The 12,959-nt window shown below is 50.7% G+C and overlaps 2 protein-coding genes across 2 annotated transcripts in view; both read right to left on the bottom strand.

The window, feature by feature from the left end:
- LOC141134734 (amine sulfotransferase-like) overlaps positions 1 to 2,578 on the bottom strand; it is a 38,494-nt gene extending 35,916 nt beyond the window's left edge. The window contains exon 1 of the mRNA XM_073624170.1: positions 2,464 to 2,578. Within this exon, the coding sequence (XP_073480271.1) occupies positions 2,464 to 2,477 (14 nt within the window). The 5' untranslated portion in view covers positions 2,478 to 2,578. The remainder of the gene's footprint in view (positions 1 to 2,463) is intronic.
- A 5,434-nt stretch (positions 2,579 to 8,012) lies between these two features.
- LOC141133503 (uncharacterized) lies at positions 8,013 to 11,062 on the bottom strand. The gene is made up of 2 exons (XM_073622919.1): positions 10,253 to 11,062; positions 8,013 to 9,544 (listed from the first exon to the last, which is right to left on the bottom strand). The coding sequence occupies exons 1-2, from the start codon at positions 11,022 to 11,024 to the stop codon at positions 8,154 to 8,156; spliced, it is 2,163 nt and encodes a 720-aa protein (XP_073479020.1). The 5' UTR covers positions 11,025 to 11,062; the 3' UTR covers positions 8,013 to 8,153.
- Positions 11,063 to 12,959: the final 1,897 nt, after the last annotated feature.

Below are 12,959 nucleotides of genomic sequence, written 5' to 3'. Positions count from 1 at the left end.
AGGGGAACTCTGCGGACTCTGATGTAAAAGGGGAACTCTGCGGACTCTGATGTAAAAGGGGAACTCTGCGGACTCTGATGTAAAGGGGGAACTCTGCGGACTCTGATGTAAAGGGGGAACTCTGCGGACTCTGATGTAAAGGGGGAACTCTGCGGACTCTGATGTAAAAGGGGAACTCTGTGAACTCTGATGTAAAAGGGGAACTCTGTGGACCCAGATGTAAAAGGGGAACTCTGTGGACCCAGATGTAAAAGGGGAACTCTGTGGACCCAGATGTAAAAGGGGAACTCTGTGGACTCAGTTGTAAAAGGGGAACTCTGTGGACTCAGTTGTAAAAGGGGAACTCTGTGGACTCTGATGTAAAAGGGGAACTCTGTGGACTCTGAAGTAAAGGGGGACTCTTGTGATTAACTTCATATGATTAGAAATGTTATTTAATAGAAACATCTATGGATTATTCATCTATGCATACTATGAAAAAAAATTGCTGTGCGACGCCGAAGTGTTCGGGTTTGACTTGAAGAAAAAGTGGCAACCCTAGGTGAGCGCATAGATGTGAAGGTGGAGGGTCACTGAAGGTGCTTCACGTGTTTGCACAACACTCACTGATTTATTATTTGGACTTCATGGTTTTTATGTTTTTCCAGTGTTTTTTCCACTGGTTTCTATGCACAAGCACTTTATTTTTGGACATTTGTGTTATAGTGGTGGTGCACTGGTATGCACTACCACAGATTTGTTATTAAGTCACACATATCTTTGCCTATACATCTTTATGTTGCTACACGCGTATTCATTTTTTTCTGTAATTTCTTGCTATTATACTGCAACTTGGATAGGATGCCATGCGGCTGCTCTGCAATAGAGATATTTATACTGATTTTTTTCTGCTGAAACTTCTGCCAAGGAGCAGGGATGTCTCTTGCTGTATATGGGGGACTGTCTCTTGATGTATATGGGGGTCTGTCTCTTGATGTATATGGGGGTCTGTCTCTTGATGTATATGGGGGGCTGTCTCTCGCTGTATATGGGGGTCTGTCTCTTGCTATATATGGGGGATTGTCTCTCCCTGTATATGGGGGACTGTCTCTCCCTGTATATGGGGGGCTGTCTCTCCCTGTATATGGGGGGCTGTCTCTCCCTGTATATGGGGGGCTGTCTCTCGCTGTATATGGGGGGCTGTCTCTCGCTGTATATGGGGGACTGTCTCTCGCTGTATATGGGGGGCTGTCTCTCGCTGTATATGGGGGGCTGTCTCTCGCTGTATATGGGGGGCTGTCTCTCGCTGTACATGGGGGGATGGTCTCTCGCTGTATATGGGAGACTGTCTCTCGCTGTATATGGGGACCATCTCTTGCTGTGTATGGGGACCATCTCTTGCTGTGTATGGGGACCATCTCTTGCTGTATATGGGTTCTGTCTCTTGCTGTATATCTCCTGCATTGAAGTCAATGGGGGCGCTTTTGCATTCTGTGTGTCTGGCTCTTTCTCTGTGTGGGTGTGAAAGGGGATGTGTGTGTGAAGGGGGGGGGGGCGTGGCTGGCCCTTTCTCTGTGGGTGCGGCTGGATTTTTCTCTGTGGGTGCGGCTGGCTCTGTGTGTAATATGTATTTGTATTTAATTTATATCAGTGTTGATTCATCCTGGAGTGATCCTTTTAATGTTTTTTGTATTTTTTTTTCTTCCTCTTATTTATATCAGTGTTAACTGACATTCGTGGACTGATTGTATGGGAAGGGAACAATTTAAGGATTTTCTCTGATCTGGAATTGAGAGACACATTTGTAGGGGGAAGGTATTGGGTTAAAGCTAGGTGTCAAGTAAAGGTGTAGCAATGGCCAGATTGGAGAAAGGGACTTGTTGGCTGCAAGGGGAGGGATTTGAAGGGTTTAAACCTGGTTGCAAACTGGTTTTGGGCATAAAAACTAACTTTGTCCTTTTATTTGCAGAACTGCAGTGAAGCTGTGATGATTGCTAGAAGAATGGCGCCCAATAACAGGAAGATTTCAAAGAGATACCTGGATATAGAGCCCACAGGACTTGCTGTCCCCCATCATCACCCAGCTACAGAGCCCACAGGACTTACTGTCCTCCATCATCACCCAGCTATAAAGCCCACAGGACTTACTGTCCCCCATCATCACCCAACTATAGAGCCCACAGGACTTACTGTCCCCCATCATCACCCAACTATAGAGCCCACAGGACTTACTGTCCCCCATCATCACCCAGCTATAGAGCCCACAGGACTTACTGTCCCCCATCATCACTTAACTATAGAGCCCACAGGACTTACTGTCCCCCATCATCACTTAACTATAGAGCCCACAGGACTTACTGTCCCCCATCATCACCCAACTATAGAGCCCACAGGACTTACTGTCCCCCATCATCACTTAACTATAGAGCCCACAGGACTTACTGTCCCCCATCATCACCCAACTATAGAGCCCACAGGACTTACTGTGTCTCTTGCATTGAAGTCACTGGGGGCGCTTTTGCATTCTGTGTGTGTTTCTGCCTCTTTCTATGTGTGTGCGTTTGGGGGGGCTGCTGCCTCTTTGTGGGTGTGGTTGGCTCTTTCTCTGTGGGTGCGGCTGGCTCTGTGTGTAATATATATTTGTATTTAATTTATATTATTTATATCCTTGTTGATTCATCCTAGAGTGATCCTTTTAAATATGTTTTTGTATTTTTCCTCTTATTTATATCAGAGCTGATTTGTGTACTGACTATATGGGAAGGGAACAATTTAAGGTTTTTCCCTGATCTGGAATTGAGACACCTTTGGAGGGGGGAAGGTATTGGGTTAAAGATAGATGTCAAGTAAAGGTGTAGCAATGGCCAGATTGGAGCAAGGAGCTATTAGGCTGCAAGGGGGAGGGTTTTGAAGGGTTTAACCACTTCCCGCCCAAGGTACGTAATATGACGTCCTTGAATTTGTGTGGGTATATCTGAACGATGCCTGCAGCTACAGGCATCATTCAGATATCGTCTTTTTCAGCCAGCGATTCTCTGCACCATATGAATGATCATAGCGGCTGTACTGCTGCTTGATCGTTCTTACAGGCGGCGAGAGGGGACATCCCCCCCCTCCTGCCGCCTTCCGGTGCTTCTATCGACTCACCTCTGCGATCGGTAAATCTGAGAATGGATCCGCCGGCCCCGGATGTTTACCATAGAGATTTTCCGGCGGACCAGATGGTCGCTGGAGTCTCTATGATCTTTGTGACGTCATGCCTGGCCTCTGCATTCAAGCAATCGGCGCCGCCTCGGCTGGGAAGCCAAGATAATTTTTTTAATTTTTTTTATTTCAGGCTTCCCAGCCTAGTGGTGAAATATGGGGTCTTATTGACGCCTGGATGGGGTGAATGTGTGGAACAATGGTGGTCAGAAGGGAGTGAAGAAGAAGACAGCTTAGAGATCAGGAAACCATACCCTGAAGGGAATATCTGCTCCGGCTGCACCTTCATCCGCTGAGGCCTCTCCTACCCAGGACTGGTGCAAGGATTTTTGACATCCTAGGCTAAACCTAATTTTTTGCCCCCATTGGCTCCACCCCCTTTGCCCTGCCCATGTGACAGAAGGCGCCGCTATACAGGAAGCATCGTCTCTGCTTCCTCTGGCGCTGGCTCCAGTGCTTCGCTGCACCTCTAATGACACTACCGGTCGGACTGAGTTAGTTATATGCTGCAGCCTGCAGAGCATGCAGATGCGGAGGGAAACCAGCAGATGGGCGCCCCTAGGCAGCAGTGTGCCCTAGGTGGCTGCCTAGTTTGCCTAGTGGTAGCACCGGCCCTGCTCCTACCTCCCTTTCTCTCCCTCCCTTCTTTTTTTTTTTCTTCCTCCCTATCCTCCTCTGGGTCAGTTCTGGCTCCTCCATCTATCCTTTACTTCACAGTGCTATTTTTCCCTGGGGCTAGTGGTATATATGCTAATCCTGCAGTGTTGCTGGGGAATTTGCAGGAGGCAGAGGCAGGTGGAGGCAGAATCTGACTGTCATATTCTGCCTCGCTCTGTACACAGCAGTAAGCAGCTGTGTGAAGAAGCCCTAAAGGGGAGGGGGGAAAGTGTTGGGATCAAATTATCCCTAATAATCCACTTTTATCAGAAGTTTGTTCTAGTTCTTTTCAACTTAATCTCACAGATCAATAAATTGCAGCGACAATTTACCTCACACATAAAGAAAGGAGTTTTGCAGGGGGAGAGGGCAGAATATACAATGTGCACACTATGAGCGGACATATTCCTCATCGGTGTTCTGTCCAATATGCAGAGAGAGAGCGAGGCAGAATCTGACAATGCCATACGGTGCCATTGCATGCATTACAGTGCCATTGCATGGCATGTGATGACCCTGTATGGCATGCCATAGAGCCCACAGGACTTACTGTACCCCATCATCACCCAACTATAGAGCCCACAGGACTTGCTGTCCCCCATCATCGTCCAGCTATAGAGCCCACAGGACTTGCTGTCCCCCATCATCACCCAGCTTAAAGGCCCACAAGCCTTACTGTGATGGATCTCGGATACCCCGGCTGGGCACCTCCGCCAGACCTGTGTCTCCTGTTCTCCAAACACACCCGCAGCCAGCAGACTCGCCATAACCAGCCCTCAACCCCCCAAACACGAGTCAAGCCACACAGGTGTTGAGGGTTAAACATGCAGAGCATAAAACTGTTTATTAGGTATAAAACATATACTTTTAAACACAGTTAGGGACACTCCCCTTAGCCTTGTTATAGAGGGGGTAGGGGACAAGGAAGAACCAATGGAAAATCGACACTTGTATATTCAAACAACTACAGTTGAAACACACCGAGGGATTATGATAAGCAGTCAGCCCCTCCTTATACATCCCCTGCTGGGATGTGTCTCCACATCCTTTGTCTTCGTGTCATGACCCAACACGATTAAACACAAAAACAAGAGGGGGGATGGGGAGAAGAGATGTAGCATTACATTACATTATCTCAATGCCATTTTGTCCCCAAGTCTCTCGTTCTCTGCTGGGCCATAGCCTTTGGGTAGGAGGCCAGCCCACAGCCCCTTCCAAAACATACCGTGACAGTGGGTTCTGTCACACTTACTGTCCCCCATCATGACCCAGCTATAGAGCCCACAGGAATTGCTGTCCCCCACCATCACCCAGCTATAAAGCCCACAGGAAATGCTGTCCCCCATCATCACCCAGCTATAGAGCTAGGGTTGCCACCTTTTCTTCAAGCAAGACCCGAACACTTTTTTTTTTAACAGAAAGGTTTTTATTAGACAAACAAGACAGTACAACAAAAAAATCTGCCATCAGGTATGGTATCACAGATCCTGATTATTACGTAGGCATCAGGTCGCCAATACAATTAAAGTGTTTGTACAGGGTTATATCAGTATTTGAAAACTATTACTTGGGGGTAAGGAGCTGATAGGAGCAGGTAGTCTTTCCTAGCCTATTGTTAACTTGTGCATATCACCAAGGTGAAAGAAGAGGAGGGGGGGCGTGGCGAGCGTGGAGAGAAGTGGTAAGAGGAGAGATCTCCCTGGGGGGGGGGGGGAGCAGCAGGGAGGGGAGGAGGGGGGGGACCAGGAGACCGCCGTCCGAACCTCGGGCCCCAAATGTGAGGCGACACCCAGCCAGCCAGGGATCAGCCTTAGGCATCTATCCAGTTCGGCCACAGCTTATCGAACTTCTCCAGGCAATTTCTACTCTCATATGTGATTCGGTAGAGTGGTAGCGCGGTGTTAATTGTCTTTTGCCACGAGTCTTTGGAAGGGGCCTCCCTCTGCTTCCAACTTAGTAAGATTTCCCTTCTAGCGTAGAATAGCAAGTAAGTAAGGCACAGTTTGACGTAGTGGTCCCCCTCTATATCCTCTAAATGGCTCAATAGCAAGGTCAGTGGGTCCAGAGATACTTCTATCCCCCATACTTTCCCTAGAGTATCTGCCACTGCGCTCCAGAACGGGTGGAACTTGGGACAGGACCAGACCATATGAAAGAAGGTACCCTGTTCTAAGGCACATCTAGTGCAACGGGGCTGAGATTGGGGTAGATACCCACCAGCCTCTGTGGGGTGTAGAACTCTCTGTGGAGAAACTTCAGCTGTATGAACCTATCTTTGGCCGCAATCATGGAGGGAGTGAACGAAGTTAGACAATCTTCCCATTCCTCCTCTCCCAAAGAGGGAATGTCCATCTGCCATCTGTTCATTGATCTAGTGGTCTTGACATCATGAGCCACTGTCAAGTATAAGTAGAGGGAGGACAGGGGCTTCTCCAGTACCCCTGAGATCAGGAGGCGCTCGATCGAATCAGGCTCGAGCGTCACCTGAGCAGGGAACTGGGCCCTGAGGGCATGTTTCAACTGCCAGTATCTGAATAGAAAGGATCCAGGAAGGTGGTGAGTTCATTGCAGCTCCCGGAATGAGGCAATCTCACCCCCCAGCATCACTTGCCTGAGGGTAGTAATTACTTTCCTAGCTCACCCCGCAGGGTCAGGAATTTTGTACAGATGGGGAAACAGAGGATTACCCCAAAGCAGGGTGTTCGAGGAGACACAAGACGGCCTCAGGAGTGCTGCCCTGGAGTACCGCCACACCTGGATCGTGGTTTTAATGGGGCCTGTCACAGAGGGGTGGACCCTACTGCCTCGATATACCAGGTTCAACAACGCTGCATAGGAGCCTAGGAGAGCCACCTCCAATGTAACCGCAGGGTTCTGCCGGGGTTGGGAGAACCACCACCTCACATTGACCAGTACCGCTGCCCAGTAATATATCAAGAAGTTGGGAAGTGCCAATCCCCCTCCTGACAGTGGAAGGTAAAGTATACGTTTTGCCATCCTCGGGGGTTTCCCAGCCCAAACAAAGGAGATCACTATACTTTACAGGCGGTGGAAGAAGGACTTAGGTATATGGGTCAGGGTATGCTTAAAAAAAAAAGACAAACATTTTGGGAGGTAAATCATTTTTAGAAGGTTTCCTTGACCGAGCGAAGTCAGGGGTAGGGTCCGCTATGTCATACACCGCTGAGTGAGTTGTGTTAACAGCGGGTACACATTTCGTTTGAGGTAGTCAGCCGCCACGTCCCCTACCCTCACACCCAAGTACATGAATTCATCCACCCAACGTAGAGGTGTGTTTGTGTCTACTGTAGGAGGGGCAATGACGGGTGAAGTGGGAACAGGACCGATTTGTTCCAATTTATTCGGATACCTGAGTATCTACCGAAGTGGTCGAAAATGACCAATGCTGCACGTAGGGAGGAGTGTTATATTCTTCTTTGAGTTAATGGTTTACAGATGGTGACATTTGAACTAAGTTCTCAAATTTTTAGAAGCTGTCGAGACATTTGATGGACATGGTAAATCTTATTTATGTTTTTAAAAAGGTATTTCTATGTAACTGATATTTTGGCATAAGAGGTTGTGTGTTTAGACTGGTCACCCCTCACCCGTTTCCTGTCTGATGAATAGCCATCCTGTGTAGATGGAATTTCACTCTTACTGTGTTTTAAAGATAAACCAGATGTTGGTCTCATGTTTCTACTCTCTCTCTTTTTTTTTATTCTTTATTTTATCCAAATTTACCGTACACAAAGAAGTAAAAGCATTTTCCCTACTCAATAGGGATATACATAAAATTTGTTAATTTCCAAACCTTTATCTACCCTTACCCTCCTCCGCCCCCCCCCCCCCAGCCTCTACCCCACTCCTAGACCCTTTTTTCTCCCCTTTTTGATTGAAAAATGTATACTTTATTTTGCAAGAAAATATACAAAAAAACAAATACTTAAACAGGGTACATCCAATCTGTACTGCGACGCAGCGCATAAATACACTACATTACAATACATCACCAAGCATACCAATAAATTACATTCATCCTGCGGTATGATGCCTAATGTGTTGTGCAGAGTAGTAACACCCCGAAACATCACATCATGCATGACGCTGCATTACCCTGAAAGCAGTACCTGAAAAAACATTTCACAAAAAGTCCAGTCATACAGTCAAATAACATTCAAATGGGCAACGGGTGTGATGGGGGGGGTGGAGAAGGTGGGGCAGGGGAGGGAGTAAAGAGTTCACAGGCCCGAAGCTTTATTTGAACTGCCAAAGGATACACGGGGGAGAGGGGGGGGGGAATGGGGAAATCTTCAGACCTCCTCTTCCTCCTTGAAGTCCATCAGGTGATAGTCTCTGAGCAGACTGTGAACCAGTCTGCGACAGTCCTCGATGGACATCCTCTCCCGCTGGTGGATGAGGCGCTTTCTGGCGCACCATAAAGCGTCCTTGAAGCAACACAGCACCCGCCAGGCACCGTCAATGTCCTCCTGTGAATGAGTTCCACAGAAGAGTCCGTTCAACACACCAAAGTGTGTGATTGCAGTCTGTGGAACAAAGTCTTTGAGTTCAGGTTCCAGGGCCCTCAACAGGTCCTGTGCAAAGGGGCACTCCCAGAAAACATGCAGAGCAGTTTCCTCCTGGATGATGCAAAAGGGGCAGTGCCTGTATCTACACAGGTTTCTGGCATGCATAAATGTCCTGAGTGGCAGCCCCCCTTGGATTGCCATCCATGCCAGATCTTTGTGCCTGTTGGTGAGTCTCTTTGAAGAAACATTCCTCCAGACCACTTTACAAGTGGCTGAAGGGAGGCCTGGAACAGTCTCAACAATGTCCGATGCTCTGATCAACTTGTGGATAGTTTTTGGCTTCCACAAGTCGGGCTTCACTCCATGTAGCCCCAGCTCCTTAATAAACTTGAAGGTGTCCAAGTAGTACCAAGGCGTGTCCCAGTTGTAGGGGATGGAGCTGTCCCATTTGTCCCATCCAAGGGTCCTCCAAAGAGGCAGGAGGAAAAAACGGGACATAGAGTTACCACCAGAGTCCACAGTTCTGTCCACCAATGTCCTGCGGATGCAGTTACAAGCAAAGCACACCCTCAATAGTGTAGCGATGTCGGGCACGCCCTTACCGCCCTTGAGGGGTTCCTTGAACATAACCGCCCGCTTCACTCTGTCCATTTTGGAGCTCCAGATGAAGTGAAACACCGCCCTGGTGATGGCCTTACAGGTGTTGACCCGAGGGGGCCAGGCCTGGGCGAGGTACTGCAACACAGGGAGAATCTCGCTGCGGAGTACCAGTGTTTTGCCTTCGATGGTGAGTTCTCTGAGGCTCCAAAGTCCAAACTTCTGTCGCATCTTTGACAGTCTTTCCTCCCAGGACTTCAGGGCTGCGCCCTCAGCTCCAAACCAGACCCCAAGGATTTTGATGAAGTCCGTCTTGACGCTGAAAGGAATTGGTGCAGAAGAAGGCAGGAACCACTTTCCGAAGAGCATGACCTCTGACTTCCCGCAGTTGACCTTTGCCCCTGAAGCTTGGCCGAAGTCCTCACAGGTCTGGGCGAGTGTGTCGATGGAGCGCCGGTCAGCACAGAACACCGTCACGTCGTCCATGTAGAGTGAGCACTTGACCTCCCGTCTGTCCGGTCCTGGTGCGGTGATCCCTCTGATCTCTGGGTTCCGTCTGATGCTTCGGGCGAAGAGCTCTATACAACAAACAAAAAGCAGAGGTGAGAGAGGGCAGCCTTGTCTGACCCCAGACAGAATTGGAAAGGGGTCAGTTTTCCAGCCATTTACCAGCACCAAACTAGAAATGTCAGTGTACATTACATTCACATACGAACAAAACATTTCCCCAAGACCAAACCTGCGCAGAGCTCTGCACATAAACTCGTGGGAGACACGGTCAAAGGCCTTCTCCTGGTCAAGACTGACCAGGGCCGCGTGCACACGGCGGCCATGAATGTACTGGACCGTGTCCCGGACAAGCGCAAGGCTGTCCGCAATCCTGCGACCAGGAATGCCGCAAGTCTGATCCGGGTGGATGATCTGTCCGATGACAGACTTCAACCTGTTGGCCAGGACCTTGGCGAGGATTTTGTAGTCCACGTTCAGCAGAGAGATCGGACGCCAATTTTTAAGATCCGATCTCTCCCCCTTCCGCTTATACAAAATCGTGATCATCCCCTCCCTCAGTGACGGAGGCATTCTGCCCTCCACCACCATCTCCTCGTACAGCTCGAGCAGGTCCGGGCCCACGAGATCCCACAGTGCTACATAGAGCTCAACTGGGAGACCATCGCAGCCCGGGGTCCTGCCTCGCCTAAAGGATTTAGCGGCAGAGTGCAGCTCCTCCAGCACCAAGGGGGCGTTGACGGTTGATGAACCTGCAGGATCAATTTGGTTAGTGATACCTGACAGGAACCTGTCGGCCGCCTGTGTGTCCGTTTCTTTCGGGGAGTAGAGGTTGGTGTAGTAGTCGCTGACCACTTTCATCACAGCCTTCTTCCCCTTCTGGAGTGTTCCGGTCTCGTCGCGCAACTCTGACAAGGGTGTGTGTCCTGAGTGGAGTTTCCTGAAAAAGAAAGAATTACACTTCTCACCTTTCTCAAGATTCTCCACCTTGGCACGGAAGACAATGTGCCTGGATTCTTCCTCGAAGTGTCCTTTCAGGCTCCTCTTGGTGTCCTCCAGGTCCTGCCTAACGTCCCAGCCACAGTGCTGAAGGTCCTGCAGGGACTGCAACTGACGCTGCAGTCTCCTGAGTTCCCTCCTCCTGGCACACACACGCTGGCGTCCCCTTGCCTGAAAGAAGCTACGCAGCTTAACCTTCACAAACTCCCACCAGTCGCTTACCCTTCCGAAGAATCTCTTTTCCTCCGTCCAGGTGGCATAGGCCTCACGGAGTTCCCCCATCAATTCCTCATTTTCCAGAAGGGTGCTATTCAGCTTCCAGGAACCCGGTCCGCGGGCGATGCCCTCGCCCAGGTCACCCCGAAAGTGGATAGCCCTGTGGTCAGAGAAAAAGCAGGGGACCATGGAGAACTCACGATGCTTGACTGTTCTTGAAGTGAGCACGAAGTCGATCCTGGAACGCACAGATCCATCGGGTCGGCACCACGAATAGTTCACGGTCCCTTTCCCTATGGATCCCACGGCGTCCTGTAAGGAGGCCTCCGAGATCATCTCCCTGAGCAGCCTAGAAGTAGCATCAAGTTTTGCGTATATGCTGGAGCTGCGCCCATCCTCCTCGATCTGACAGTTAAAGTCACCGCCGATCACTACTGTTCTGGTGGTGACGAGTTGGGTCCGCAGGGTCTGGAAGAGTTCCAGCCGCGCATTCTTGTCTGGGGGGGCGTACACGTTGATGAGCCTAACTGGCTCTTCCACCCACGAGCCGTCTATGACCAAAAGACGGCCACAGACTAGCTCATGGATAGAGTCAACCGTGAAACGCCCACCCCTGACCAGAATGGCTACTCCTGCAGACTTGCAATCGCCACCCCCGGACCAGTAGGAGGGACCAAGGGTCCACTGGGAGGACAGATGAGTGTACCTCCTCAAGGGGGGAAGGGCGCACTCCTGAAGCATGTAGACAAGGGGGGAAGGGCGCACTCCTGAAGCAAGTCACTCTGCTGACTTGAAAGAAAGGTCAGGACCGCTTGCCTTCTAGATGTATCCTTGATACTCCTCACATTGATGGAAAAGATTGAGATCTCAGCCATAATGAAAAAGGGTATGAGGGTCTAGTTAACAAGGGTCTGAACTTACCTCCCCGGAGGGGGGGGTGGCTCTTCCGTTGCATCTTCTGCCTGTCCTGTGTTCTGGGCCAGGCCCAGCTCCTCAAGGACAGACTCCATCATCTGCTGGCTGATGTGGACGTCGGGGGGGAGGTCATGCTCGGGGTTGACCACGACCTCCTCCCCTTCCCCCTCCTCGCCTGCAGACTCTAGGTCCTCCACTACTTGCTCGGGTCCATCGCTGTCGCGTTGGACCCCGTTGGGCCGTTTGGTGGAGGTGGCAGGTTCCTCTGCTGATGGGCTCTCTGGCTTACGTTTCCGGCTTCCTCTTGGGCCACTGGTGGGGGTGGAGGGGGGTGGGAGGGTGGGGAAGTCCTCCAGGGAGGACAGGTTGGGGGGGGAAGGGGTGGGGAGGGGCTCCTCCGGCACAGAGGGGGTGGGTGGGGGTGTGCTGGAGGTAGGGGATGGGGCAGGGGGGGCAGGGGCAGGGGCAGGTGCAGGTGGGGCGGGAGTGGACTTACCTTTGGCCTTTCGAGGTTCTTTTGGTTTTTCTGGCAGCTTTCTCCCGGATGGCTTACCCTGGCTTACGGCTCCAGCGTAGGTCCGGGTCCTCTGGGGGCAGTGTCTGAAGACATGCTCTGCCAATCCGCAAAGGTTGCAGGCTTTAGACCTTGGACAGTCCTTGGTCTCGTGGCCTGTCACCCTACAGAACTTGCAAGCAAGTTCTGTACAATCCTTCCCTATGTGTCCCGGCTGCCCACACTTGTTACAGTTGTAGGGTATGCCGGGGTAGAAGAGGATTCCTGCGGAGGATCCCAGGGAGAAGAAAGGCTGCAGGTGCTGGATGTCCCCCGAAGGGTCTTTCCTCAGTTTGCAGAGCACAGACCACTTACCTATCCAGAAGCCGTTCGCATCGAAGATTTGGATCGGGTCCTTCACCACGGTGCAGAACCTCTGGAGGTAGGTGGCTATGTCCTTTCCACTGGTATGGGGGTTCCTCATGGCCACTGTCACCCGCTTTTCGTCCCGAGTTATGGGGCAGTTCGCAGTGAACTTCCGGAAAGGGGATTCAGGGCCACTGGTCTTCACCATCTCCCAGTACCTTCTGCAGACCTGGAACGACACAAAAGTTATAAAGAATATACCTCTTGTGAAGGCCTGCACCGAAAGCGTCTCCGCTTTGCTGAACTCCTGTTCCAGGATCATCTTCTTTCCAAAGATCTCCGGGGTCATGTCGGGGACTCTTCCGTCCACCTCCTTCAGCTGCAGCACGACCGTCTGCTTCATCCATGGCTCCAAAGCTGGGAGCCCGTCTGCAGGCTGGTCTGGCTTGGCTGGTCCTGGTCGGCTGGTGCCGGCCGGGGTAGGGGCGGGGGTTGAG

This window comes from Aquarana catesbeiana, linkage group LG03 (assembly GCF_042186555.1).
Source record: "Aquarana catesbeiana isolate 2022-GZ linkage group LG03, ASM4218655v1, whole genome shotgun sequence".
NCBI classification, from domain to species: domain Eukaryota; kingdom Metazoa; phylum Chordata; class Amphibia; order Anura; family Ranidae; genus Aquarana; species Aquarana catesbeiana.
Note: the sequence above shows the minus strand (reverse complement) of the source record. Positions and strands in the feature narration are given on the sequence as shown.

Excerpts from the sequence above, each read along its gene's own strand:
- LOC141133503 (XM_073622919.1), bottom strand. The coding sequence starts at position 11,024 with ATGATCTCGGAGGCCTCCTTACAGGACGCCGTGGGATCCATAGGGAAA. Across the intron at positions 9,545-10,252 it reads GGCCGACAGGTTCCTGTCAG|AGCTCTTCGCCCGAAGCATC; the intron begins GTATCACTAACC and ends TTTGTTGTATAG.